The sequence below is a fragment of the Porites lutea genome, chromosome 8 (assembly GCF_958299795.1).
Source record: "Porites lutea chromosome 8, jaPorLute2.1, whole genome shotgun sequence".
In the NCBI taxonomy this organism is placed as follows: domain Eukaryota; kingdom Metazoa; phylum Cnidaria; class Anthozoa; order Scleractinia; family Poritidae; genus Porites; species Porites lutea.
This window is the reverse complement of record NC_133208.1, coordinates 13,132,851-13,160,044: the sequence shown is the minus strand read 5'-3', so window position 1 is coordinate 13,160,044 and position 27,194 is coordinate 13,132,851. Positions and strand designations below refer to the sequence as shown.

At 38.9% G+C, this 27,194-nt stretch overlaps 2 protein-coding genes across 2 annotated transcripts in view; one reads left to right on the top strand and one right to left on the bottom strand.

The window, feature by feature from the left end:
• Positions 1 to 32: 32 nt before the first annotated feature.
• LOC140947113 (kelch-like protein 28) lies at positions 33 to 4,691 on the bottom strand. Its single transcript, XM_073396195.1, has 2 exons — positions 3,338 to 4,691; positions 33 to 922 (listed from the first exon to the last, which is right to left on the bottom strand). The coding sequence occupies exons 1-2, from the start codon at positions 4,596 to 4,598 to the stop codon at positions 489 to 491; spliced, it is 1,695 nt and encodes a 564-aa protein (XP_073252296.1). The 5' UTR covers positions 4,599 to 4,691; the 3' UTR covers positions 33 to 488.
• Positions 4,692 to 15,990: 11,299 nt separating this feature from the next.
• The window catches only part of LOC140945760 (exostosin-1-like), an 11,260-nt gene continuing 56 nt past the window's right edge, over positions 15,991 to 27,194 (top strand). Inside the window, exons 1-7 of the mRNA XM_073394804.1 lie at positions 15,991 to 17,036; positions 20,385 to 20,706; positions 20,901 to 21,149; positions 22,475 to 22,570; positions 23,347 to 23,436; positions 23,727 to 23,887; positions 24,983 to 27,194. The exon at positions 24,983 to 27,194 is cut by the window's right edge and continues 56 nt beyond it. Of these exons, the coding sequence (XP_073250905.1) occupies positions 16,123 to 17,036; positions 20,385 to 20,706; positions 20,901 to 21,149; positions 22,475 to 22,570; positions 23,347 to 23,436; positions 23,727 to 23,887; positions 24,983 to 25,328 (2,178 nt within the window). The 5' untranslated portion in view covers positions 15,991 to 16,122 and the 3' untranslated portion in view covers positions 25,329 to 27,194. The remainder of the gene's footprint in view (positions 17,037 to 20,384; positions 20,707 to 20,900; positions 21,150 to 22,474; positions 22,571 to 23,346; positions 23,437 to 23,726; positions 23,888 to 24,982) is intronic.

Here is a 27,194-nt window from a genome sequence, read left to right as displayed (position 1 = left end):
ACTCGTGCCTTGAATACTGCACTAAACAAACATTTTAGTGGAAATATCGGTACTTTAATTTTCATCTCCTGTTTGTACCATAAATATGCAAAGCAGTAAGGAAAAACCAGAGCATTCACTGCAACTGTTATTTGCCATTTACAAACCAAAGTGTTTGCAGTCCATAGGTAAAGAATCTTTTTGTAAACTTTGTACAAAAAGCTACTTCTCAAACAACTAGAAATAAAAAATGGTGAATTCACCACATCACAGATTGCACTTTGAAAAGGCAAGTAGATGAAAAGAAAACATAAAGGCATTATTTCTTTGCCAAAGCAGGCTAGGGTATTCTTTTGTTGGCAGCAAGTTGGGCAAAAACATCTACAAATTTAAGAATGTGCGTAAAACCGTGAAAAAACATCACGCAAGTGCCAAGTCCACCACACAACAGCCCTCGAAAGACTTCAAAGAAATCAAACAATAGCTCTTTTATTTTGCTTGCAAACTCTTTACAACACAGCTGCACCACTTCCTGCTCGACAAGTGTTCATGTCCTGCATAAAACGCCAAGTATCTGTGTCAGGATCGTAAACTTCCACACTGGAGAGTCTATGTGCTCCATCAAATCCCCCTAGCACAAATATCTTGTTGTCATAAACTGCCACTGAAGGCCATGCTCGGGGTGTGTTCAAGGGTGCTATAGGTTGCCACTGATGGGTCTGGGGGTTGTATCTTTCGGCGAGATCAAAATAATGATCTGTACTTCTGTTGCGGCCACCTAGCGCATAGATGTATCCGTTAATGGTTGCCAGTGTCATGCCTGACCGTGCTTTTTCAAGTTCAGTGACAAAAGTCCAGGTGTCGGAATCAGGATCATAGCATTCAACACTTGCTCGGTCGCTATGCACTCCACGGTCATAGCCCCCTGCAATGAATATCTTCCCTGCAATAGAAAAGCAAACAACTTGCTCTTTCAATAATACAAAGCATTTAAAAAGTGTCTGAGATAACATGGGCAGATTTTTGTGGTCCACGGGCACCGATTTTTGTGTGAAATTTTGTATTATTTTTAAAGAATAATAACTATATAGTTGGCAAGTGTTCCTTTTTCTACACCAGCGTGACAACAATGTTGACATGTCTGGTCTAATAGTTAACACATCAGACATTGGATCTTTAGATCTGGGTTTAAGTCTTGTCATTGCATAGTTTCTTTGGGTAGTACAGTCTCCATCTACCCACTTGTAAATGTACAGTGTTGCTGTTTCAATGAAGGTTGCTTTTAGGCATTGGGAATTGTGCACTGAGAAGCTATTGTTTAGTGGTCACTTAAGCAAATCATTGCAGTGACCTTGGTATACCCATTGCCCAAATTTACAATGACCAATTGCCAAAGCAACCCTTTACAGGAGGTAACCATGGAATAGCATCCAATACTCCTAAGGCCCAGTTCAGACGTCGTGCTTCTGTTGTGCCGAACTAAATTCAGGAATTAAGTTCGACAAAAGCACGGCAGAAGCACGTCGTCTGAATCAAACTTTTGAATTAAGTTCGGCAAGCAATTAAGTTCGACAAGCGCTGCCGTGCTACACGGCTCTGGCACGGCAGCGATTCAAACGTCGTGCTTCTGCCGCGCTAAACAAAATTCATAAATTATATTAATGTATTTTGGCGAGACTGCGTTCCCATGGGGAGTTGGGAGAAGAATTGTTACGAGGCATCAGTAAATCGTGAATTTGGTTCGACTCTGGCACGACGTCTGAATCAAAGTTGTTTTCCTGCCGTGCTACAGTCGAACCAAATTAGAATTAAGTTCGGCACAGCAGAAGCACCACGTCTGACCTGGGCCTAAGTGCGTTATTCTACAGAAACTACAATAAGCCCTGGCCATCCGGACCCATTGTTTGAAGCATGATTTTGCAATTTTGTTGCCTACGTTTGATAATAGTCTAATACTTTCCAAAAATAACTCACGGTTGCAAGGTTACTTCAGGGAACACTGCACTAAATTTTTCAAACTTTTTACAATGAAATCTTGCATTGCAACAAAACCTGTGAGGTAATTCTTGATCATTTGAAAAGCCATATCAAAAAGAGTGTTTCATCCAATGCACTTCTTGTTGTCCACATATCAGATAAAACATGGTGTTCTGTTCTGTTGGCTTCTTTCTCCTAGATCTGGAGTCCCAAAAATTATCACAGAACATTCTTACAAAGCAAAGGACCCCTCCCATTACGAACATACCCTCAAAAGTTTAGAAATTCAACATCTGAATAATGATCATTTTCCTCTTAGACATTTCCCTTTAAAGGGGCTCAAAAGCTGATTCAAAGTATGATATGTACTATATTCAAAATAGCCTGCAAGCAAGCTCTCCAGGGAGCTCTGGCGGCAGAGAGAACTTGCAACTATGTCTCTGGAATTGAATATCTGCATCGAAAAAGTTGATGCAAAATGCTGATTGGCGGAGATGACATTAGTAATGATGTCACTACCCTAGGCATGTGTTTTTCAATGTTTGTTTACGTTCACACTTGTTCCACTTTGCGCTGATTGGTGGAAATCTGACAGCTCAGTTGAAAGAGAGCCACAGGGGAATTGGAGGTGGAATTCAAATTCCAGAGACGTAGTAGCAAGCTCTCCTTCCTTTTCCCATCCCACTGCACCTCAGAGAGCTTGCTGACAGGCTATATTCAAAAACAAATTAACTATATTTTGTAGTCATAAAACTTGATATCTCAGAAATTAAAACAGCAAGGTTAAACTTCCCTGTGTTATCACCTTTCATAAGCAATCACCAATTCAAAACCACCAAAATCAGTTTTCTGTCAGTTACCATAAATCCTCTATTGAGCCCCCCAGGAGGCTTATTTATTTCAAGCCCATTTGAGGTGGGGGGGGGCTTATTTGAGAGGGGGAACTTATCTAATTTACAGAAGACGATGGTTTCAGTTCTCCATAAAAAACTAGAATACAAAGTGGAGCAGCTCAAAAACAAGAAGGCTGGAGGTCATACAGCAGTAGATCAGAATAAAATCTGAACTTCCAGGTTGCTAAGTTTTACAGTCGTGATTGATTAATACAGCCTCTTATTTATTAGTGAAGAATAATTAAGGGAGGGAAGGGGGGAGGCTTAGTAGAGAGGGAGAGCTCATTGCCTTTCTTTCCCTGAAAAGGGGGGAGGCTTATTAGAGGGAGGGGGCTTATTTGAGAGGGGGACTTAATAGGGGATTTACAGTAATACTATGTAGATAGAACATTATGAGGAAAACCACAAGGTAATGTGCAAATCTACGCATTTTGGATGGTTTCTTGCCGGAGGTTTGACTATTTTACAGTTGGGCTCATAACACAAACCGTCACAAACAGCAACTCCTGCTCCGGATCTCTTTCGTCTCATGCATTGCACAGTACTCCAGTGATCTGTTTTTGGGTCGTATCTCTCAACATAGTTATAACTGCAAGTTCTGTCTTCACCGCCAAGAGCATACAGGTAGCCATTCAATGCTGTCACTGCAACAAACGACCTCTGAATAGCAATGTCAGCTAACGAAATCCAATGGTTTACAGCTGGATCATAACACTCAACATGTCGCACATACATGGTGTCATCATGAGGGGTGCTAACTGCACACTCTCCACCCACTACATAAAGCAAACCATTGAGACTGCAAGCACCCACTGCAGTTCTAGGATATTTCATGCTTGCCAATAAGGTCCATTGGTTAGTTAGGGTATCATATCTTTCTAAGCTCGAAAGCTGGCAATCAACGGCGTTTCGACCACCGATCGCGTATACAGCTTGCGGTTGAGCGCGTGGAAGTGTCATATATCGCGGGAGATTGCGGGCACTTTCGTTGAGCACTTTGGCCAGAAAGAGTTGGCAGTCGGCATTGTTCTTAATGATTTTCGAAGGAAAAACTCGCGCTTCCAGGAACTCAAGAGTTAAGAGAGGAACTCTTACATTGGTTAACAATTCGACCGCGTAATCCTTACGTCGGCAAAAATCATGCAAAATCCACGCTTCGACAGCTTCGAACACTTGGTTTTCAGATCGAATCTGAAGAAGGTCTTCCCTCAAGAGATTCCGCAACGCTTGCTTGGGTAGTTGTAGGAATTCATCACACTTGACTACATCCAAGAAGTGTTGACGAACAAAACGATAGGCAGCTTCCTCAAGTTCGGAGCAAGAATACAAATCGGCGAACGCCCGAATCCCAAGACAGTTCGATGCATCAAGGTGTGTCTGTAGAAAACCACAACAAACAGTTCTGAGGCTTTGCAAGTTCAACAGGGAAGCGGCGGATAGAAGCGCCTGTACGTTCTCTACAGTTACATCGATAGAGCCTGTATATGCAAAATTCAGTAAACTTTCCATCACAGTCGCTTCTACCCCTTGTAACTTTATATCTTTCATGCCACTTTCCAACATGCCGTTTGTAAACATTGCTCGCAAGTAAGAACTCGCTCCCGCCAACACAATTTTATGCGCGGGAAATTCGTGTCCATCCACATGCAAGACAACATCGCAAAGCTCGCCTTTCCTTCGAAGATCGTTCATGGTTTTTAACGCATCGTTAGAATGCAGAGGGATGTTAAATCTGCGATGCGACGCCATGGCGTACTCCTCGGTATTGATATTTTTTCCTCTTCGAATATCACGTTCGAAACATCATTTCAGGTTCCTTGTTTTGCTCGTTTCTCCTTTCGTAATGACCAAAATAAGACGCCATCTGATTGGTTCGTGTGCGTAATGAGCCAAAATAACAACACAATTGATTGGTTCGTAATCAACCAATTTTGTGTATTGCCGCTGGACAATCCAACTGTTGTCTCGGGAAAAGTGCAACAAGGCTTCATTAACGACGAAAAAATTGGGTAAATAAATAAATAAATGAACTAGCGAGAACTGTTTTGGGGACTTACTGGTACAAATAAACTCCCTTGCCGGTTGCCGGGAGCATAATATTACCGGAAATGAGATTGCAATCTGATATTATCGCGAAAATATGAAAGAGCCAGTATCTTAAGGGAGTTGACGTTCGAGATTTTTCTCTCAATGTTTTTTGCGAGGATGCTCTTCCCTGAGGTCCATGAACATTTCCTTTTATATACCAGGCATTCAAATAAAAAGGTACAACGCTATTCTGGATCGGGGGCTAGGGTCGGAGAGGAATACTTTATTCGGCCTTGCTTCCGCAATGATAGACTTTCAATATATTGTGAAATTTCAAAAATATTGAAGTCTAAAGGAATCAGCACATGCCCCGAGGCAAATATTTCTTAAACACCTTTCTAAGGGGCTTATACACGGAGGGGGTCATTACAGCTGGGGGCAAAAGAGGATACCCCTATCCCCCTCAAAGAGAAAATCCTCTCTCCTCCTCGCGTGTGTCCTCCTCCCTCGCGCGCATAGTTTATCTCGAGCGTGCCTGTTGTATGGCGTTGTCTCAAACCAGTGAGCCAGGATATCCTGGCCTTACCTTTCGTGTAAGTAATAGCTGGCAGGAGCCCATAACCTGGAGCGTTCAACTGCCATAAATTCGTGCAACGGCGTTTTTACAAGTTAGTTTATTTTTAGATCAGCTTTTCCCGCGAAAAATAACTGTTCCACGAGGTCAATTCCTGCATTTGATCGTCGTTTAGATTGTTAGTAGCTCGCTTGGACCTTTTCACAGTCGGCTATTTCGAAGATGATTTCTTTGCGTGAATTATGCGTTGTCGTCGATGAAGCAGACGTCCTGGCTAGGTTTTGCAAATCTTCTTCTGCACTGCTAGTTTCCGTGTAAATACTGAAATTGTCGTTTGAAGAACTGTCAGAAGACTCCTCTGAAGATTCCTCACGTGTGTCCGCTATTTTTTTCTTCAATGTGAAGGAGTTGTCCTATTTACGTATTAAAAGTTTATCATTGATGACGCAATTGCTATTGATTGGCTTTTCGAAAGTAATTCGCGGGAAAAGCTTATCTAAAAATAAACGTACTTGTGAAAACCACGTTGCATAGGCGCAGTATGGAAGTTAGACGCTCCGGGTTATGGGCTATTTTGTAATTTCAAGTTATGCGGAGAAACTCGATCTATTCTTATAACTTCTTAAATGTCTTTAAATGTCTTCTTGAGGTGAAAGCCTGCATAACGGAGCTTAAGCAAAAGCGTTTTGTAGAGCCACGCACGTCAACCGGAAGTGAAGCCTTTCTATTGTTAATATGCCTCGACGCTAACAAATTTGTATTTAGTGCTTTAATTTTTTTCTCAGTGTTGAGACGATGAATCAAAGCACTAGCTGCCGGTCCATGAATCCGGTTGACGTACGTGGCTCAAGGACGCCGATGCCTGTGGGCGGAAATTCTTTGGTGAGTACTTCATAAGTACACTCTTTTTTTACAAGAATGGTGTTTTTCCGGCCCAGGCTGAATATTCTCATTTTTCTGCCGATTTTAGGCTGAAAATATCCTTGTATTATTCTTAGATTACATCTTGCGACATTTCCGTTTTAGAATACATATATTGGGGGTTCTCAATTGTAGTCAGTGCAGCTTTTTCTTTCACCTCTTGCCTAGTTTTCCCCTTTAGAGAATGGAATAAGTTGAAAACATATAGCTGTATTAAATTTACAGCTTTTGAACACACAAAAATGTCTCCCGGGCTTTTCAATATCTCAGCCTGGGGTTTATTCTTAAAATATTCTTAAAATTTCGCAAATTTCAGCCTCGATATTGTTATAAAATATATTCTTGTTGAAAAAAAAGAGTGTATGGTAGGTATGACCATTAAGATAACACATCTTTGCTGACAATTGCAAGTAAATTTGCGGTTTTTCTTTAATTTTATCCGACTACAAGCACTTAATTCGGCGCTGGCGCGTCCGATCACTGTACTTGTTGTCTTTTCATTTCGTGCCGAGATTTTAAAGCAGCAAAAAAAAAAAAAAAATTCTACAGGCGAACGTCTATGAGCAACCACCTCTCGTATGCGGACTACCTATCCAAAACACCAAAATTTTCGCGGCAATAAAAATCCCACTGCTGGAACCTCTCGTAAACATATGGTAAACGACCACCTCTCGTAGACGACCAAGAGTCCTTTTTGCAATGACCGCTTTCCTCCCGGTAAGAGACCACCTAAGGCAAGGTTTGATTCCAATGATCGTTGTATATGTACTACAGTTCTGAGAGTACGCTATATACTTTAAGAGACTAGAAATAACCAAAGGTTAGGTAGCTTGCGAGCAAGCTCTCCTACTTGTGCGAGCGAAGCGAGTCTCGCGAGAACGCGCGAGCGAGCGGCGAAGCCGCGAGGAGCAGAGGAAAGGAGAGCTTGCAACGATCTCTCATAAAATTTTATTTGTACTTGGCCCAGACGAAGGGAAATACAATTGGCTGAAAAATGACGTTCCGGAAAACAAAGTTGATTGATAACAGGCCAAGCTGGCAGTTTGGTTCTCAGGGGATCAGATTGCCTACCGAGAACTTGTTTCAGCCCTCAATGCAGACGAGGGAGCTCGTTTGATTTAGTTCTCGCAAAGAGAATATTACGAGCCGAGGATAAGTCGGACCGAGTTTATAGTTCTTGTGGAAGGAAAATGAAAACCCTTCTTCTTGTATTCGTTTGTGTCAAGCGTCTTGTTTAGTTCTGAAAAAACGAGAAGAGTGAAAGTGAAGAGGGATTCAAGCGCCCGGTTCAAGCGCTGCCTTCCAACGTCGGTTTCTTAGCCCGATTGAATTCCACTGGGTAGAAAAATTCAGAAACATGTACTTGACAGTGTCGCTCGCTGTGTAGTTTGACCGTAAAGAAGGACAAGGGAAAGAGTTGGTAGCAACTCCTTTCCTCGGCTCCTCGCTCGCGCGTTCTCGCGAGGCTTGCTTCGCTGGCTACAGGTTAGGGAATGCGGGCGACACCGGTTAGAGGTCCAAACGCTTTTGCTCCAACTCTGTGCTTTGCGCAAGTTTCACGTGACAGATGGTCAACAGGCGTGATTAGATTATGAGGGGTAGAAGGTCGAAACGCGCGTGATCAAATTGCGTTCTGTGCATTCCATTTATTCTTAGTGGAAGTCCAAACGAATGCTAGCGCTGGTTACATACATGCGACGCATGCGTCATAACATCCTCGAGATTAGGTTTGCGGGCTCCTCTTGTCGCCCACAACAACGTGAAACTTAACACATATAAAAAAAATCGTAACTTGGAAATTGCAGGCAATGAATTTTCTTCCAAAAGGTAGCTTGTAGGAAGTTCTAGCTTCTTTGTCTTTCTATTCTCGTAAGCAACTGACCAAGTCGTCTCATGCACTTTTTGGTTGGTCGCTTACGGAAGGTTGACTGTATTGTCATTGCAGAAATACCTTTATGACTGTAGAGAAATTCCATTTCTAGATTTCTTTTTATTCTTTTATATATCATATGTTGTTTTTGCTGCTTTTTTCTTTTAGTTTTGGGTGGGGAAGCGGGGGGGGGGGGGGGGGGAGAGTTGTGTTTTTGTCCGAAGCTTCTTATTCCTCTTTTAACAAATCGTACACAATTTCTTTTGTCTTGACTCCAAAATCGACCAATAAGCGCGAGAGACGTTGATCTGCAATTTTTGTAAAACGGGTTATTGCGTAGTTTCTTTATAGGTCTTATTGGCGCAGGCAAATGACGTCACACTATTCGTAGAACTCAATACACCAACTGCGCTGTAACGGTTGAATTGACCAATCAGAATCAGTATCACTCAGTCGTATTTACCATAATCGGCTATCTAAAGTAGCAAATGATATAATTACAATTTATTGGACACTTCTCATGCAGTTTTGTTCATCGAATGAATCGCGTTACAAATTGAGGAGGTAAGTTCTATGAACAGTTATGTAGTTTATCCTTTTAGACCGAGAACTTTCGTCAGCCAAAATAACTTTTTGTAATATTTTATTTTAGTAACAGAGAAGTAGAGAAACCGTGAAAGAAAGTTATATTACTCAAAGTTCACATGAATTAAAGTAGTTTGAGGAAATGTAACTTTAAAGGGCCACTGTAGAATAGTAAAAAGGATTACTCAACATTTTATGAAAAGTACCTACTTATTTACTCCTTTCTGAATGTGAATTTAAGAAATAATGGTGTATAATTTATAACTAAGGCCGATAAAGCTAATGAACGTTAGATTTGATCTTCGCAGTTGTGCGGCCAACTATTACGGGGGGGGGAGCGGTTAAATTGAAAAGAGTGGAGAAAACACTCAGATTTTAGGGAGAATCAAATTTTTTGCAGGGTAACTTCAAAATATTTTTAAAATTTTTTTTGCAAGGTTAGATTAGGGCGATTTCGTAGGACACAGGGAGACCTTTGGCTGAAGGATTTTATGAATTCACCCTTGGGGGCATTTTAGTACAAAAGTGAAAGATTTTTGTGTTTTGGGTAAATTATTATTAATCCGACGTTTTTGAAAACGAAAACTGTATTTGCAAACCTGAGGAAGAATTTGATCTGATTCGATTGTATTGTATTGCAAAGTGTAGGAGCAAATATTCACATTGCTGATCCAACTTTTTAAAACACTTTGAGTTAATAGCTTTTGTTTCTTGCTTAACTTAACAGTAGCTAGCTTCTGAAAAACAATCTAATGTACCTCATTTAAATCATTATGTCTTGGTAACAAACGGATCGTTTTAAGAATGTGACAACTAGATGAAGTCTTTATGAAGATATTGTTATCAGTTGCTAATGTATATTTATATAATTTATAAAGCCCGTTGATATTTTAATCAGGGCTAGTGAAAAAAAAACTGAACTGAGCAAAAACAAAAACAAAAAAAAAAAACAGGAAGTGATCCGCGCTTATCATATAAACTCAGTCGGTTGAACCTTTAACATGGCAGTCATAGTTATGCAGGAATGGACATAAACGCAATCATCACTGTATTTAATTTACTTTACTCGCATTTTGTTGTGGATTTGAGAACTAATTCCTGCTCCTTGATCCTATTCACTTCGATCATCGAACTCCTTCATCGCGACTCTTCTTTAGGGAACTAGTCCCCTAAGCCAAAATTTTGCTCTAAGTAAGAACTAAGTGTCAATGTTGGTGTAGGGGAGGGGTAGGTGGGCAGTTTCCCTGAAAGATAAAATGATCCGGGAACTAAAGCAAAAACGTTTTTGAACAGCGCACGTTGACCGGAATTGGACTTTTTGCATTCTTAAGCAGTGGTTTAGTCTAAATTATCCAGCACATAGCCTCTGTAAGAGTCAAACGTTTAGCAATACAGATTTGGTACCCTCAAGGCATATTGAACAAGAGAAAAGGCCCTACTTCCGGTTGTTGTGCGTCATAACGAATGTACGTAATTATGTACGTTTCATTTTCAGTGTTAACTCCCGAGCAAGGTATGCATACATAGGAGAGGTAAGTGAGATCCTCTATAATGTTCTTTGTAAAAATAATAATCAAATAACAAACCAACCCTTTCTGGGTGACGGCTATCCAGGTTCATCCATATCTAAGATCAGCGTCACATGTACGAGCGTGTTATAAGATTTTCAGCCTATATTTTGATCCATCTTTCGCAGCAAAATAATCTTCAGCAATCAGAGCATAGTAGGATTTCCAGCAATGGCGGATGAAATCACTAAAGTGTAGAGCGAAGATAGTTTAACTGGTCAAGGACGATCAAGAAGCTCAAACCATCAACCTCTACTTTGAATTGCGCGAATTGACTCTGCGCGAACGCTTGTGAAAACAGCAAATTGTCAGGGGAAAAGTAATTTAAAAATAGAATGAAGGCTAACGCGCTGACATGGCGCTTCGGAGACTGAGATAGGTTCATGGCATGATAAATTGAACCGGTTGATGAGGTAAATTTACAAAATTAAAAGCTGATGTGCCCTTCAGTCAGTTTTAGTTTAGACAAAAATACATCTCGCGAGGAGACACGCGCGAGCGGACGTTTTCTCGCCGGGAGGGGGTATTTTTCAACCGCTCCGTGGTCGTGGGTATCACTTTATGTCATCCCGTTTCTAAGAAACGTTTAAGGCTACTCAAGGTCTTTTTTTTTTTTTTTTTAAAAATGAACTCACGTACTGATGATTATACATGTTGATTGATGTGATATTTTGTGAGTATGGTAATATTTAACACACTAACAATATTATTCAGAATAACGTCATACGCCAGCTGATTCCGAAACGGAAACAAGTTATTTGTAACAGGTGCTCAAATATGCTGAATATATAATCAAGAACTATCTTTAAAATTACGTTTTCTTGGTATGGGTGAGTACATACGACATAGACGCGGTAATAGTGCTTGTGCGGGAAATATTGACGCTACCCCAGGACGGGGGGGGGAGGGGTGGGGAGGATGGGGGTCTAAGCAAGGTGAAATTTAGCCGATCCCCCCTAATAACTTTTGATGACTTTCGCGATCACCCCCCCCCACCACCACCACCACCACCACCACCCCCCATGTCTTCACTTTCCAAGCAAATTTGAGTGTCCCCCTTCTGAACCCTTCCAAAGTTTTCAGCGATTCCCCCTTAATTTTGGGTTCTCAGTTACGACTGATCCCCCTTTTGTTCTCCTAAAAATCAAGTGAGCCCCCCTAAAATCCTCCGCCCCCTCCCCCCCGGGCGATGAATAATGACCGGTCCTTAATACAGAGAGCAAAAATACTTGAATTGAAAGTGTAAGAAGTGAAATAATAATAATAATAATGATGTAATAATGAGGATATATATGGTCCTTCTCGTACGCTCTCGAGTAGATACTGCAGTTTCTACCTTAAGACGGCTAAGCTAAGTCTACTTCTAACCATTCTTAACTTGAAGGCTCTCCTTGATGATAAGTGGTATAAATAAAAAACCTTTACCTTTAGCCTTTTCAAGCTGTTTCAGCCAAAAAGGAAAATTGAACTCTGTGAAATTCAATATTTATCTCTACGCTAAGACAAACAACTTGGTCACATCCTGTTTCATTTAGATAGAAAACTTCTTCAACTTCCTCGAGTTTCTAATTGCTCCCAGTACATACTATACTAAAGCAAGAACTGGATCAATGGCATGAAACAAATTATTTATCAAGGTACTCCTTGATTATACGCGGTCTAAATAAAAAAACCGTTTCCTTAAGCTTTTTCACCCTGTTTCAGCCAAACAGGAAAATAATATTGAACTCTGTGAAATTCAATATTTATCTCTACGCTAATACCGACTAAAAAAGGTTCATCCTGTTTTATTTAAATACGAAACTTCTTCAACTTCCTTGAGTTTCTAATTGCTTCCTGTACATACTATACTTCAGCAAGAACTGGATAAATGGCCTGAAACAAATTATTTAGAAAAGAGAAAAAATACTGAAATGGTTCATCCGAGTTGTACTGCAGCAATGTTTTTAAATCAGACCAGTTGGTAGATACATTGAATCTGGATGATCTAGGCCTTTATGAATGCGGCAATGTAGATGGTTCAAATTGCGTGCGAAAGGGATAATGATAAACGTTTATTTATTTTTATATTTCCAGAATTACTGACAGAACTACTTTGTAGTAAATGCGGAAGAAACTGGCACGATAAAACGTAAGTCATTAGCGGAGCATTGAGCTATCGGGGACGGGGGGTACTCCGAAATAATATGAAACGGCAAACTGATCCTTATAGCAAGGCGATGAAGAATTACGTAAACAAAAGAGTAACACAAAAATATATATATTTAAACAAATTGCCCAATATTTCGGTTTGAAAACAAACCTTCTTCAGGGGCTGAAGAAGGTTTGATTGCAAACCGAAATATTGGGCAATTTGTTTAAATAGATATCTTTTTGTTTTACTCTTTTGTTTACGTAATTCTTCATCGCCTTGCTGTAAGGATCAGTTTGCCGTTTCATATTTTGTCTACAAGTTTAATTGTACTGATCTAGGTCTACAACTGGAAGATTTCCGCATCACTCATTGGTTTGTTGCTTTGGACTTGCTGATATCTTATATATTTTGGAATCTCCCTATAACAGCCTACAAGAGGCCGCTAGATAGAGGTTAAAAGGGTAGGGATTTCTCTAGTTTAAGTGTAGTAAATGGATAGGGAACTAACATTTAAAAGAGATGCGAATGACTAAAATAAGTATGTGAAAGGGCTACCATTTGTCAATAGAAGGTAAACGAAAGGGGTATTTTTTTTCTGTTAAAAATGGTATATAACTGAGGGTGTACATAAAGGGGTTGGACCTTTGGGCGGAGCCTCACCGTATAAGACTTGGTTGAGTACCCCCCTTCCCATAAGCTATTTCCATTTTTGTAATCCATGACATGACCCCTCCCCCCTTATTCTTAAATGGTAGACTGTATTTAAATTAGTAAATCACGACTGGACTGATCCGGTGTTTTCTGGAAGTTAGGATTTGTCTTTAATCTTCAACTGCTTGACCTCCAACTTTATTTATGTGAGCTTTTCGACTTTGTGTTTTAGTTCTCACCAAACCTCATTTTCTCTTTGTTCTAACGGCGAAATGATACCATCATCTTCGCTATATATAAGCCCCCCCCCCCCCTAACAAAAAAAGCCCTCTTCTATCTATTAAGCACCCCCCCACCACCACCACCACTCACACGTGCTTGAAATAAATTAGCCTCCCGGAAGACTTAGCAGAGGGTTAACGGTATATTATACCTCGTATCAATTATTTATATCAAACCTAAACGTTGCCGCGTGTCGCGCGTGATCTGGTCGCGGTGGCGTGAAAAGATATAATAATTGAAATGGCCTTGATTCATAAAAATAAGAACGAAACTCAACACCTTATTATTGTAATAACTTACTCAACAATTGAAAACCGAAAATTGCTCTCACTTAAGTGAAAGAAAATAACGTGAACTTTCTTATTACAAAGGGTCATCTTGTGACGGCAATGGCTGAAAGCTAGTGACATACAAGTGTGTTTTTACCGGGGTCCCATAGACAGAAAAATGCGCGCGACCTATATGAACCAGTAACTGTCTGTAACAGTCTAATTTTTCAACGCGCATTCATCTGCAGTCTTACATCCGAGAACTGTTTATCTATCTGAAAAAGAGTGTAAATTGAAAAACGAAGTCCATCTGGCGGAACTTGTAGTTTAATTTCGGGAATTTGCCTGCAGGCATCGTGCTTCACTGAAGATAACTTGATAAGTCCGTAATGACTTAAAGTAAAAGAAGTGGACTTAATCATAACATGCTTTTATCATAGAAATCGAAATGTTCAACAGTTAGCAGTTGGTAGCGACAAAAAAAATATACCTTATTATACATCATGTGATCATCATGCGGAGAATTAAATGAAAGGCATCTGCGGAAAATCCAGTGAAGCTGTGAGCATCTGTGAGCAGTTTTCCAAAAAAAAAAAAGTTGTGTTTACTCTTCTTACATTCAATTTGGCCTCTCACACACACAAAATACATTTTATTTTACTTTGTCTTGGCCTTTCTTCTCAGTCTTTAAAGCAAGGACCAGTCAGTTTGCTGCTCACTAACTTCGAATTACCCTTTCAAAAACCTAAAATACTAATTAAAATGACAGTTTTCATTAAGTTTTAGCCTAGTTTTCTCAAAGATGACTCATCTTCTGTTTGTGTTGTATGTTTTAATTACTGTCCGTTCTCATTCCTTTTATCAGTTTTTCCTAAGGATTAGAACACGTGTTCGTCCATGCGTTTAATCCGATACGTCCTTTACATTAATCAATAAAAATTAACCGGAAAGATTTTTTCAGAAGAAACGGCGATATTCTGTGTTTTCACTACCACGCCATGAAAAATAAAAATGCAAACTAGTCAATACAAAAAGTCCAGGATCTGGAAAATGAAAGACGATAAATATACCAAAAGCCTCGCCAAGAATAAGGTCTGTGCGATAATTCATATGCGAGATACTCGGAAACACGTTTTTCCCAAATTTATAAGGCTTTGTATGGAGACGCCATGTTGGTGTCCCTTTGAGGGGCACAAATATGGCCGCCGGAAACCAACAGAAACATCAGTTTTTGAGTTTTCTACTTATGCGTGAATTCATCCGGGTTGAACTGATAAAGATAAAAGTAATATTTATTCTAAGACAAGGAATGTCGCCTGCTAAATGCCGCGTCGCGCAAAAGCCTGGAAATTCAAGCGTCTTCTGACGCAAAACGAAGAACCCTTTCGTACCGAAAATTTCTATAAATAAAGGTTTTTAGGTGCTGTAATACCTCATGAAAGTAGAAACTCAGAAGAATCGATAGTTTCTTAGTTCGAATTTTGGTGACGTCATGTGAAGACCCTCTAAAACCTACTGAGTAAAATATTCTTTCAGAGCAGGGAAATTTTGGCTTCCCGGAAGGAACCTCTTCCCAATGGAACGGAAAAACCCTGGGGCAAGGCAGGCACTAAAAAGTCCCTCCCTTTTTTATCTCTCTCCTCTGCAGAGGCACCCGCTGGGCATCCAAATAAAAATAGCAATACATCGAAAAATAGAAAGCGCGCGCTTTCGTTTTCTTTTTCCCCCGCCTCCTTACAATACCCTCTGTGGAGGAGAGAGTCTTTTTATCATTTTACGTTTAACAAAACTCGATAAGCCTAAAGACTTTGCAGAAAGAAATTTTGGCAATTTTTAAGTATCTCCAGAATTCGATCCCGCCAGCGATTAAAACCAGGTTAGACGGGCGTCTGTCAATTTTCTACTGTCGTATTTATTTCAAAGATCACTTTTAGTTTTGTTACAATATACGTCATGGGACAAGTCCCAAGACTTGTCATTAACATTTACGCTCACAGATTTAAAGAATTTAAAAATTAAAATTTAGTCTTGTCTGTACAAACTTCCTTGGGAATGTTTGAGTCATCAAGGAAAAATGCGTGTACAGAGTGAAAGCGATTACCGTATTCTAGCATCTTTTTCTAGAAGGGTAAAAATATTTTATCATGTAACAATTTATTTTCGGTGTCAGATGTCGCCCCGCAGTATTTCCGTTTTTGAGTGATCTTCCCATTTCCGGTTTCTCTTTGACGTCACAACACCGCTATCCATCAGTGCTGAATGTCATGGCACGATGTGCTGTGCTTGTAGTTGTTATATTCCTCGACGATTTATATTCTGTATATCCTTGTTTTTAGAGGCTTTGGTGGGGAACTACGGCTTTATAAATGAAAACAAGTTCCAAGGACTTAGATGAATGCAAAGAAGAGGTATTCTTTGATATTTTTGATCAGTTTACTATGCTGCAGTGCCTTCATCGTGTACAGAAAGTCGATCCACTCCGGGCGTCGTTCTGCAAGACCTATTACTCGACTAAACAAGGGAGTTCAGCTGGAACAGAAAAGGTTATGTTTTGCAGATAACAAAGATGAATTTAGTTTACAGGACAGAGTTGGATTTCGTCAGGAACGTGCAGCCTTGCGGAATACAGAATGCACTATGGAGACATGTTTTGATAGGACGAAATGTCTGAATGACTTCAAAGTTTACGTTTATCCGATTCAACCCGGGGAGAAAATTTCTCCTTTATTTGGGAAAGTTTTAAAAGTACTGAGAGAGAGTCGGTTTTATACAGACGATCCAAGCAAGGCTTGTTTATTTATTCCTTCGGTCGATACCTTAGACCGCGATAACTTGAGCGAGGATTATGTCCACCAGTTGCCAGCAAAAATAGCGGCACTACCGCATTGGAATGGTGGAATAAACCATGTCATTTTCAATCTTTTTTCGGGAACGTGGCCTGATTATTCCGAAGATTTACTTTTTAACACTGGTAAAGCAATATTAGCGAAAGCGTCAATGTCAATGGAATTTCATAGATCTCGCTTTGACATTAGTTTTCCGCTCTTTCTCAAAACTCACCCGCAAAAAGGAAGCGGCGTTCCTGAGGATGCGACAAACTGTGCGGTGTTTCCGCTCGATAGAAAGTATAAACTTGCTTTTAAAGGGAAACGTTACCTTACTGGCATTGGAAGCGAGTCAAGGAACTCATTTTATCACATTCATAATGGCAAGGATATTGTGCTGTTAACGACCTGCAAACATGGCAAGAATTGGAGTAAGTTGAAAGACCGACGGTGCGACCAAGACAACGCAGAGTACGACAAGTGAGTAATCATTCAATAGAATGTGCACTTTGTTTGACTTACGCTTTATGTCTAGGCATGTATTTAAAAGTGTTTCACTTGCAGGATTGCAGGATTACATCCTGGTGGTATCCAAATCGGTTCAAAAGACTTTTTATATTCTGTTGGCGGATTAAAACTTTGGAATGCAACCTCCCCCAAAGCAGTGGCATTATATTATTTTGAAAGCCTCGCTATAATCGCTTTCAAACTGCGAAAATTATCATTGAGCTGTCCTTTGTGAGGTCTCAATGGCTCCTTTGGGAGATTTTTGGCAACCTTCACACCATCAAGGTGTGTAATCTGTTAATTTTGGTACACGCGGGATGTTTTGTGACATTTGAGTGAAATGGCAATTATACTTTTGTTCTTCTTTGTGTGACACTCAAAGTTGTGAAGACAAATTTGCTTTCAGCGAATTTTATCAGTTGTAGAGTGCTAGATCCAAATACTCTGATTTTGTTATTTTTCGTGACTTTAAAATCGTTATGTTTATTTAATACATTCTAAATGAAATGTCAATTAGCAACCAGATCGAATGTCCTCTTACGTACGTTTTCCCAAGATAACCATTCAATTGTCTGTATTTCTGATACAGTTGGTTTAAACATGCCTTTGTACAATATGTTCAAAATTTCAATCAGTGTTTGCATAAATTGGCTCTTCTTGTGGTTGAAAGATTTATGGTATTGGCAGATGCCAACTTATATGTGTAATCATTGGATAAAATTTTGTTGTAATTTTATTCCCGTGGCTTTCTTTGTTACCGTGGTTTGCCATTGGCTATAAACACTGAAGAAGCCTTCATTTCTCTCTACAGCTTCTCAAGCTAGGAATTTTATATTTGTTTTTTTTAAGTGCGTTATAAATTTATTCAGTATATTTAATTGCATTTTGTAATTCAATTTTCTCAAGTGGTTTCTTTAGAAATAAAGTAACTTCCATTATATTTATTTTGTGTCGAAGATAAGAACCCTTTTTTTACACAAAGACATTCTTGTCAAATTGATTACTGTAGAAACAAACAGGTCTTTACATAAAGCTTAGAATCAACTTATCACATGACTTTACTCTCTCCTAACACAATATATTATGTGACCTCATTTTCTAGTTGATTTCATCTCATAAAAGTTTTGTTTAATGTTTAATAATTTGTTTAACTGACTGCAGTACAGAATCAAACATTAAGTGTGTGTTTTGTTGCACCCAGACGAATAACTGTAGTAATGATTTTCTTGGAAGTAAAAAAAAATTGACAGCCGGCATTTACATGCTGATTGGGGCAAGTATGAAATGAAAACATGAAGTGGGTTGTCTAATAGCTCTCGTTGCAGTGGACTCACTTTAGAATGCCATCTACATTAGACAAATTTAAGTTGCGGTAGTTGAAGTATGCGAAAAACATAGTGTTGAACTTCGGGAAAATCTCATGAATGAGGAGAAAAAGGTCCTTTCAGAATCTAGGATAGTATGCGTTAACATAGTTGAAAGATGATGTAAAACAGAAGCACAGCAAAACAAAACTTTATACAAGTTGTTTAGAAATTAATGTTTGTTTATGAAAAAATACAGCCTTCAAATCTTATACACGCCCTTGCACTGACTTATTTAATATTATTTACCACGGGGCAATAGTAGGAGAGTATAATTATCACTTTGCATAATTAATTTGTGTGGGAACCTTCTTTGTGGGTTCTTAGTGGCATAATTGTTTTCTGAAATCGTGACAATAATGTGAAAAGAAGGAGAAATTAAAAAATAATGACATGTAGTTAACAACATAAAATTATTATGATTTAGTTAAAGGGTGCCAAGAAAGACAGTTTTACAGCTTGCCATTGAGGCAAGCAGTAGTTGTAGCTAATATGTACTAGCCCAAAATTCACCCAAAAAATTTGATGAGTACTGATTACAGTTATTCTGTAATTTGAATTCCCCCAAACTTCACTAAGTTAAGAACAGATTTCATTAGTCCGATAACCAAATCCACTAGCTATGTTAGGCTATCACATTTCTTTCTTTACTTGCTGTAGTTAACCTGGAAGTGTGTGATATCGCAATCCAACTCTCTTCTCTCGCAATCCAACTCTCTTACATGTATGTCATCAAGATTTCATACCATTTTACTGAAGAATTGATCCTAACAAAGATAGTATTTGAATCACAGTTTATAAATCCTAATTTATAGATGACCTGAAATTGACAACAACAGATTACGTGATTTGCATCAGACATGCAATATATTTAATAGCTGAAAGTACAAATCAAGTGGAATTTGTATTCCTTCTAAAAAAATCTACCTGGATTAAATGGATTTTTTGTTATCACATTTCAGGCGTTGGAATAATCTAGAATTTATAGCTTATTGCTTCAGGGTAAAGCAGGGTTTTCATTAAGAATTCTGGTAGCAGGAGAAATGTGTAATGTTACGGCAGAATATTTTGACAGAGGCTCCCCATCTGGATAACAAAAAAAAAATAGTCATAGACTACTGAACGTCAGCCGGAGAATTTTGCGCAGTGAACAGAGAATTCTCTGATCTCCAATGCCTAATAATCACCCTGGTAAAGTGCTGATTGATTACTTTTGCCATTTTGTTGACAATTCATGGACCTGCAAAAGTGTTCAGTGTGTAGCCTTGGTTACTCTAAACAGTTCAAGAAATGAGGTGTCTGCTTAATGCACGATTGCTTGTTACAGAAAACAATTATGCAAAGTAAAGTGTGGGATGCATTGTTTTCAGTTTCTGCCCAAAACAGGGTGTCCACCCATTCATCTCTGACCGTGGGCTGGTATGTACCTGCCAATTTTTTCTGAGTCAAATGCGAGGGATTTCTGTCTCATCATGACTGTCAGGTTTCCGAAAACAACCTAAGAATTTCTGACAATTTTCCCAATACATCTGGACACTGCACAAAATTTTTTCGAAGATGTTCCAACTCCCTTTCAACACTTCCACAGCTCCACAGCTCCAATATGGAGTTCATGACTTGTCCCTGAAATTAAAGTGCAATCTGAAACACAATAGTTTTAGCGTGTTGTGATACACTTGAGACACAAAGTCAACGTTACGTGCCTTTTTGGAATATTTTAAAGATATGGAATTGAATTTATTTTGCTGATCATGTGTTCGAGAACAAAATCATCTGGACGTGTGAGTCAGACATAAAAAATTGTCCTTGATGTAAGAGAATGATGTGTTTAGTCCCCAGGCATGTGACTCAGGCATAATGCGTGAGAGTTAGCATGTTTAGGCCAGTGGTTAAAGGCAGTTGGAGTTTGAACATGCTAATCTTAGTAATTTTTTTTCAAAATGTAATTTCCTTTCAGATATGATTATGATGAACTTCTTAAAAACGCCACATTTTGCCTGGTGCCTCGGGGAAGGCGTCTTGGATCTTTCAGGTTCCTGGAATCTCTTCAAGCTGGTTGTATTCCAGTGTTGTTGAGTAATGGCTGGGAACTGCCATTCTCTGAGCTGATTGATTGGCGTAAAGCGGTAATCCAAGCAGATGAACGGCTTCTGACAGAAATTCCATCCATAATAAGATCCTACAGCGAAGAGCAAATCCTTTATTTAAAGCAACAGGCATTGTTTTTGTGGGAAGCATACTTTTCATCTGTGGAGAAAATCTTGCTGACTACTTTAGAGGTGAATAACCATACATTGTGTTCTGTGGTTTTGTTGAGTCATTTGATGAAACTAGAGTGATGTTGTCTTACTTCATTGAATTAGAAAACTTCTGTATCAGGGCATGGTTAAGGGCCGGGCACGGTTAGGCACGGTTAGGGCTGGGCACGGCTCTTGACAGTTGCTAATGAGATTTTTTCTTGTTTTAATGAAAGGTGATACGGTCAAGATTATTCCCAAACAAAGCTGCCATCCAGCCAGTGTGGAATACATTTCCTGGAGCTCTGGTCACTACACCACGTTATTCCAAGGATCCGAAGGATTTTCCATTCTATCACATCAAATTGAAGACAGAACAGGAACAATTCACTGCTGTCATCCACACTACAACATCTGTTGTCAGAGAGTCATCTTCCTTGTTTAGATTAATCAGGAATGTTGGACAATCAAAGTTTGTTGCTAAGGTAAACAACCATGTAATCAGGGTTCAGGCTGTGCTCTATTAATGCCCAGTGAGCCCGGTTACCTTAACCTTTGCTTATGGGCAACTGAAATCGTAGCTTTTTTAGATCATTTTACATGTCTGGGAAACTGCCCACCTTCCCCTCCCCTTTAGAAGCCAATATTAACACTTATGTTTCACTTATGGCAAAATGTTGGCTTAGGAGAGGGGTAGGTGGGCAGTTTCCCAGTAACGTATAATGATCCACTGGATCATTATATGTTTCTAGGAAACTGCCCACCTACCCCTTCCCTAACCCAACATTAACACTTACGTTTCACTTAGGGCAAAATGTTGGCTTAGGGGAGGGGTAGGTGGCTTCCCTCAGTTTTTTGTAGATCACAGCTTTGGGGTTGCTACAGTCAGGCAAAAGTGGAGAATGAAAAAAAATGCCTTCAGTTCCTTTCCAAAAACTAGATGTGTCTAGAACTCTTCTCGGAAGAGGCTCCCTTGTTTTTGAGTGACCACCTCCCATAAGCAACCACTGGTCACCTGTATGGGAGGCTTAACTCTATCATTGAAAGCCCCAGCTGGCAGGAAGTAAACCAGTCGGTTATTAACAAATTACCAAGGAGTTTAACTTGTGACTGCTGTTGGCTAGAGTGGGTGTGAGTCTCTGGTCTGCAACTGTGTTGGAACCCAGCACCCTTAACCATATGGCCACACAGTCTACCCCCTGTGATTTCTGTGATTTTTTCTCCACCTTTTTTTTTCTCATTGGTACATGTATAGCTGATTAAAAACGTAACGTACACAGTAGATACACGAATTGTGCTCAAAATGTTGCAAAAATGGATGTCAAACTGAACAGTTAGCTTAGAATGAAAGGATGGAAGGCTTTTTTCCAAGTGACTGTCGACGAACTGTATGATTCTCTTTATAAATTGCTTGGTATATTTACTTGTAAAACAAAGAAAAAATTTACATTATTAATAGCTTTCTCTTTGTACTGTACCTCTTGGCTGTAGTTGTTATCTGATTAAACCTTGCAAAGTTTTTGCTTACTAGGTAATAGCATCCATCGTCTAACTTGAACAGAGTAACGTTTATGTACCATGTATATGTTGTGGTTCAATTGCATCCTTGGTTTAAATTTTCTTTTCTTTTAGGTTTCAAACTCATTATCACACATTACCATACCCCAAGCCAAAGGAAAATAAAATTGAAACCAAGGATCCCAAAAGCTCATTTCTGTGCACAAATGGCCAAAATGCCTTTGTTTTTTTAACAAATTTAGCAGTAACAGTGATACACTGTAGAATAATACATGTGAATTGTGTTTTACAGATTGTGGTATTATGGACATCTGATGCACCTATAGCTCACAACAAGAGATGGCCTCAAATCAGCATTCCATTAATGATTGTCAGACCAGAATCTAAGGTATGAGTAGAGGTATTTTAACATGAACTTCAGTTGTTAAATTTAGACTGGACATTGCGACGACAGGAAAGCAATAATTATTGTTGGTCAAAGTCAATAAATCCTTATTTTTAAGCAGCAAATTTGCAATAAGTGTGTACTTGTAAGTAACATACCCCTCACACAATGCAAAATTAAATGTAAGTTGTATTACATTTTGTGGGCTAAGAAGTTAGAATTACCACATTTTATCTCAATGATTACCATGACTTAACTGAGCAAGGATGGTGCAGTGGTGAGAGCACTTGCCTCCCACCAATGTGGCCTTTGTTCGTATCCTGGCATCGACGCCATATGTGGGTTGAGTGTGTTGTTGGGTCTCTCCCTTGCTCCGAGAGGTTTTTCTCCGGGCACTCCAGTTTTCCCCTCTCCTTAAAAACCAATACTTCCAAATTCCATTTCGATCTGGAATTCACAGACACATTTCAATTAGTTCTCAAGAACTCCTAAGCGCTCCATAGGTAAACAAATTACAATCACATTTTTTTTTTCTATGACCTGCTTTCTTTTAATTTAATCCAGAGGTTGAGAGTTCAATCCGAGGTCAAAAACAATTTCTTTGATTATTCTTTATTTCACTTTCCTTTCTCAAACTTGCAGGTTAGAAGGATTTGTAAATGTAGTTTAAGTTTCTTACCTTAAAATTTGAATTTTTTGACGGAACCAAGGGTACTGCATGAGGTACGTGTTGTCCTTGTTTTCATCGTCAATATTTTTTTGTCTTTGCTTTCATACAGACAGGAAACTCTAAATTTATGCCCAGGACTGTGATTGAAACAACTGCAATCTTATCACTGGATGAGGAAATCAAACTCAATTCTGATGAGGTAGGCTTTTACAAGATGGTTTTAATTTTTTTTTTACTTTATGGATATAATAATATTGACCCCCCCCCCCCCCCCCCCCCCCCCCACCCCACAATAGCCACCATGGGAACAGAAGAAAGTGGCTGTTGTCGACAGGTTTATACAAGGGTCAATGCATGGCTTGCCCGCTGAAAAAAGTGGCCGTTGAAGAGAGGTGGCTGCTATGGACAGATGGCCTTTAGTGGAGGTTACTCTGTATTACTAACAGTCTTGTTCTTTCATTCATCTTGCCTTTTTTCTTATTCCACTAGATTGATTTTGCCTTCTCAGTATGGAAAATGTTTCCAGACCGTCTTGTAGGATTTCCAGGAAGAGATCACTATTGGAGTGGTAGCAAATCACAGTGGATGTTTTCATCTAAATGGAGCAATCGCTTCTCTATGATCTTAACAAGTGGAGCTTTTTATCACAAGTAATGAGGAATTTATTTTATTTTTCTTATTTCAGTGAGTTTTTCAAACTTGCTTTGTTAAAAATGAAGGTCTTTTTTTTAGCCTGTTCCAGGCATTCAGATAGTATGATAGTAGATAGATAGTATTCAGATAGTAGAGCATGGCGTTCTGATGGTGGGGAGCAAGTTAAATCGTGCACGGAGGCAAACATGAGAAAAACCCTCGCCAGTCTTCCCTTGTTTTTTCCTCTTCAATTTTTCACCTGCGTTCTACTTTCTGCACAGGGCTGAAACTTAACTCCAGTGCTTGGTGGCCAGCTGGGCCAATTTCCTTGAATTTTTAGTCACCCAGGTCAACATTAAGTGAACCTAGATTTCCAGTATATTTAAAGGAAAGAGGAATGTGCCTTTAATAGATTTTGAGCCATGGTCTCCCTAGCCTTTCATCAAACTGTTTTGAAATGTTTGTGATCTTTTGTTTTTTTTGGTAATTTCTGTTTGATTCCTCTCCATCTTCCTTATGTCGTGTTTTTTTCGTTGGAGGCGGCTCACAATCAGAGAGAAATCCCCACATTATGCCAGTCTTTTCCAGTTGATTTAGTAGTCCGAAGCTGTTCACGCGTGGGAGCCAAGGAAGCAGCGGTGATGAAAGTGAAGTACTATGGGAAAGACTTGAGTCTCACGAATCGGTTCAGAGTTTAGGGTTTAATCCTTTTCCATTTAAAACTACAAAATGTTCATGGGACTCGAAGAAATTAGATTCAGGGAAAAGAAAGAAAGGTAGTCCGACTAAACAACTTGTCATTTTATTTCTATTTTAAGTTTGTACTTGCAGTCATAATATAAGCTTACATCAGGCTGAATTCGAATTTATATTTCTCTATCATAGATGGGCGATTCAAACATAATTTTTCATCTCCAAGCTACATTTTAAGTTGCCACTGGCAACTTGGCGATCGCCAAGTTTCAGCCCTGTCTGAATGCCTGGAACAGGCTAGTCTTTTTTGCCTATTAAAATATTTCTTTAGGGATGAGGGCAATAACTATCTCATAACATGATCACTACTCAATTTACACATATCATGTATTTAATCTTAAATATCACTGAACTTGCAGATACTACAATTACATGTACACCCATTTCCTTCCACCAAGAGTTCATCGTATGGTAGAACACCACGGTACCTGCGAGGACATTGCTATGAACTTCCTTGTCGCAGACATCACAAGAAAACCACCAATTAAAATCTTACCCCAAAAAACATTTGAAGATTTGTACAGCAAGAATACCAAGCATTCCAAACTGGTTCAGCTCTTTGAACACCGACAGAGATGCATGGAGACACTAGTGGATATTTTTGGCTATATGCCGCTGGTCAAATCTCAAGTGCGACTTGACCCTCTATTGTACAGGGATCCAGTGTCCAATCTACGCAAGCAATACAGGCTTATAGAGGTTTAGTCTTTTAGTTTGTTTTAATTAACAATTAATGAATGAGACTGAGTGTCTTATTAAGAATTATTAAGAATTATGGAGATTGAGGAGGGTGTTATCCATGGAGGGCGTAGACTGAGGCAGATAACACCCTCCAAGATCTCCATAATTCTTCATATGATACGAAAGCCGAATTCAATAATTGTTTTATTATTCATTCAAAATAATTCCTAGTTTTAAAACATGGCTAAAACATACTTACCTCCATCGGTCCATTGATGTTAAGTTCATCTTCGATAGTGCACGTTTAGGGTTGTTCAGCTCCGCAAACATTCTCCAAATAGCAGATGTCGCCCTTCGAGTTGTCTTCTTGCTGTTCTTACCATGTTTTGAGCAACTTTTTTGCCTAGTTGTTACTCTTGAAACGAGTGAAATGTCCACCATTTTTCAAGTTCACAACCAAAACAACTCAACCTTGTCCCCAGGTCTTGACGTCATCGGTTCATTAAACGCAAAATTCTTCCAAATTTGGTCATCAGTAGTTGGTTAGGGTGAATTATGCATGTGCTTTTAGCCAATCAGAATCAGGGAAATATTTTGAATGAATAATAACAAGTCTTAACAAACACATCATTATAAAGCAAATTCATTATTCTATTACATTTGAAGCTCTATTCTATCTTCTGTGACAGTTGAAGCTTTAATGTTCAGCATTCTTGAACACACAATTTACCAATAAGAAGACAGCTCTAGTTACAGCATGCATGACAAAAAAAACAATCTTATTCAACTTTCCACTCTAATACAAATCCCATTTCTGTAAGTTACCAGCTCTAGTAACCAATACGTTTTTGGCCTCTTGAGATAACCATTGTCTGCAAAAGGGAGCTTTGACATCGCTTTCAGAAAACATAGAACATTCAAATTATTATCTTTTAGAGGTTTAGTTTATGTAGCTGGGAATAAGCCTAATAATAAGACTGAGAAATGGGAAGTACGCTGTACACACGTTAACCTCACCTTTAGTGGTCAGATCTGGTAAACGAATTTTCATGGTCATATTTTATCAAATTTTGCATAAAACATCCCAAAATATAAAATTCGGTAGGGATAGGATTACAGCCAGATTAGGACATTGCTGAGTTGCCCAAAACATCTTTTTCAAAGCGACGCTAAGTAAGCTATTGATTTGAAAATGATTTTTTTATTCTCATGCAAATTTAACTCATTTTCACAAGAAAGGTTTTTCACTTGGCATTGTTTTGAAAGTGAGAATTTTTGGAACTCAGAAATAACCTATTCAGCATCACACCATCTTTTATTTAAGTTTCATAGTGTGCAAGCTCTTCCCTAAAGAACTATAAAATATAGTTATTCTACATTTGAAAAATTAGTGGAAGATAGATCTCTCTGTGGTGGCCAATAATATTGGTGTTTAGAAATTTTTGTGTTTTCAGGTCATTTTTTATTGATGTTATTTATTTATTTCTTTTAATTTGGAGCCAAACATAAAAAATGATCTTATTTTTGAATGTACAAGTTTCCTCGAAGTTCATGTTGTAGCATACAAATTTCACTTTGAAGATGATCTGAGCACGTACATGCATATTTGACGGCCTAGGTATATTTATAAGTCAGACATTCCTGACATTTTAAGAGCAGCTGTATTGTCACTGCTGTTTTATCATCATGTTCATATTATAACGGATTTAATTAATGTACATAACAGAAATGTTTATCTTACATAGAAATATTATAGTTATATAAAAATAATTATTCCGTTATTGAGGTTAGAAGGCAACATTGGCTAAAAGGTATTTTTGAAAAATTATATCTTATTTTTCATAAACCTGTGATACCATACTTTTTATAACCATAGTCTTGTTAAATGGA

Excerpts from the sequence above, each read along its gene's own strand:
- LOC140947113 (XM_073396195.1), bottom strand. The coding sequence starts at position 4,598 with ATGGCGTCGCATCGCAGATTTAACATCCCTCTGCATTCTAACGATGCG. Across the intron at positions 923-3,337 it reads AGGAGTTGCTGTTTGTGACG|GGAAGATATTCATTGCAGGG; the intron begins GTTTGTGTTATG and ends TTTCTATTGCAG.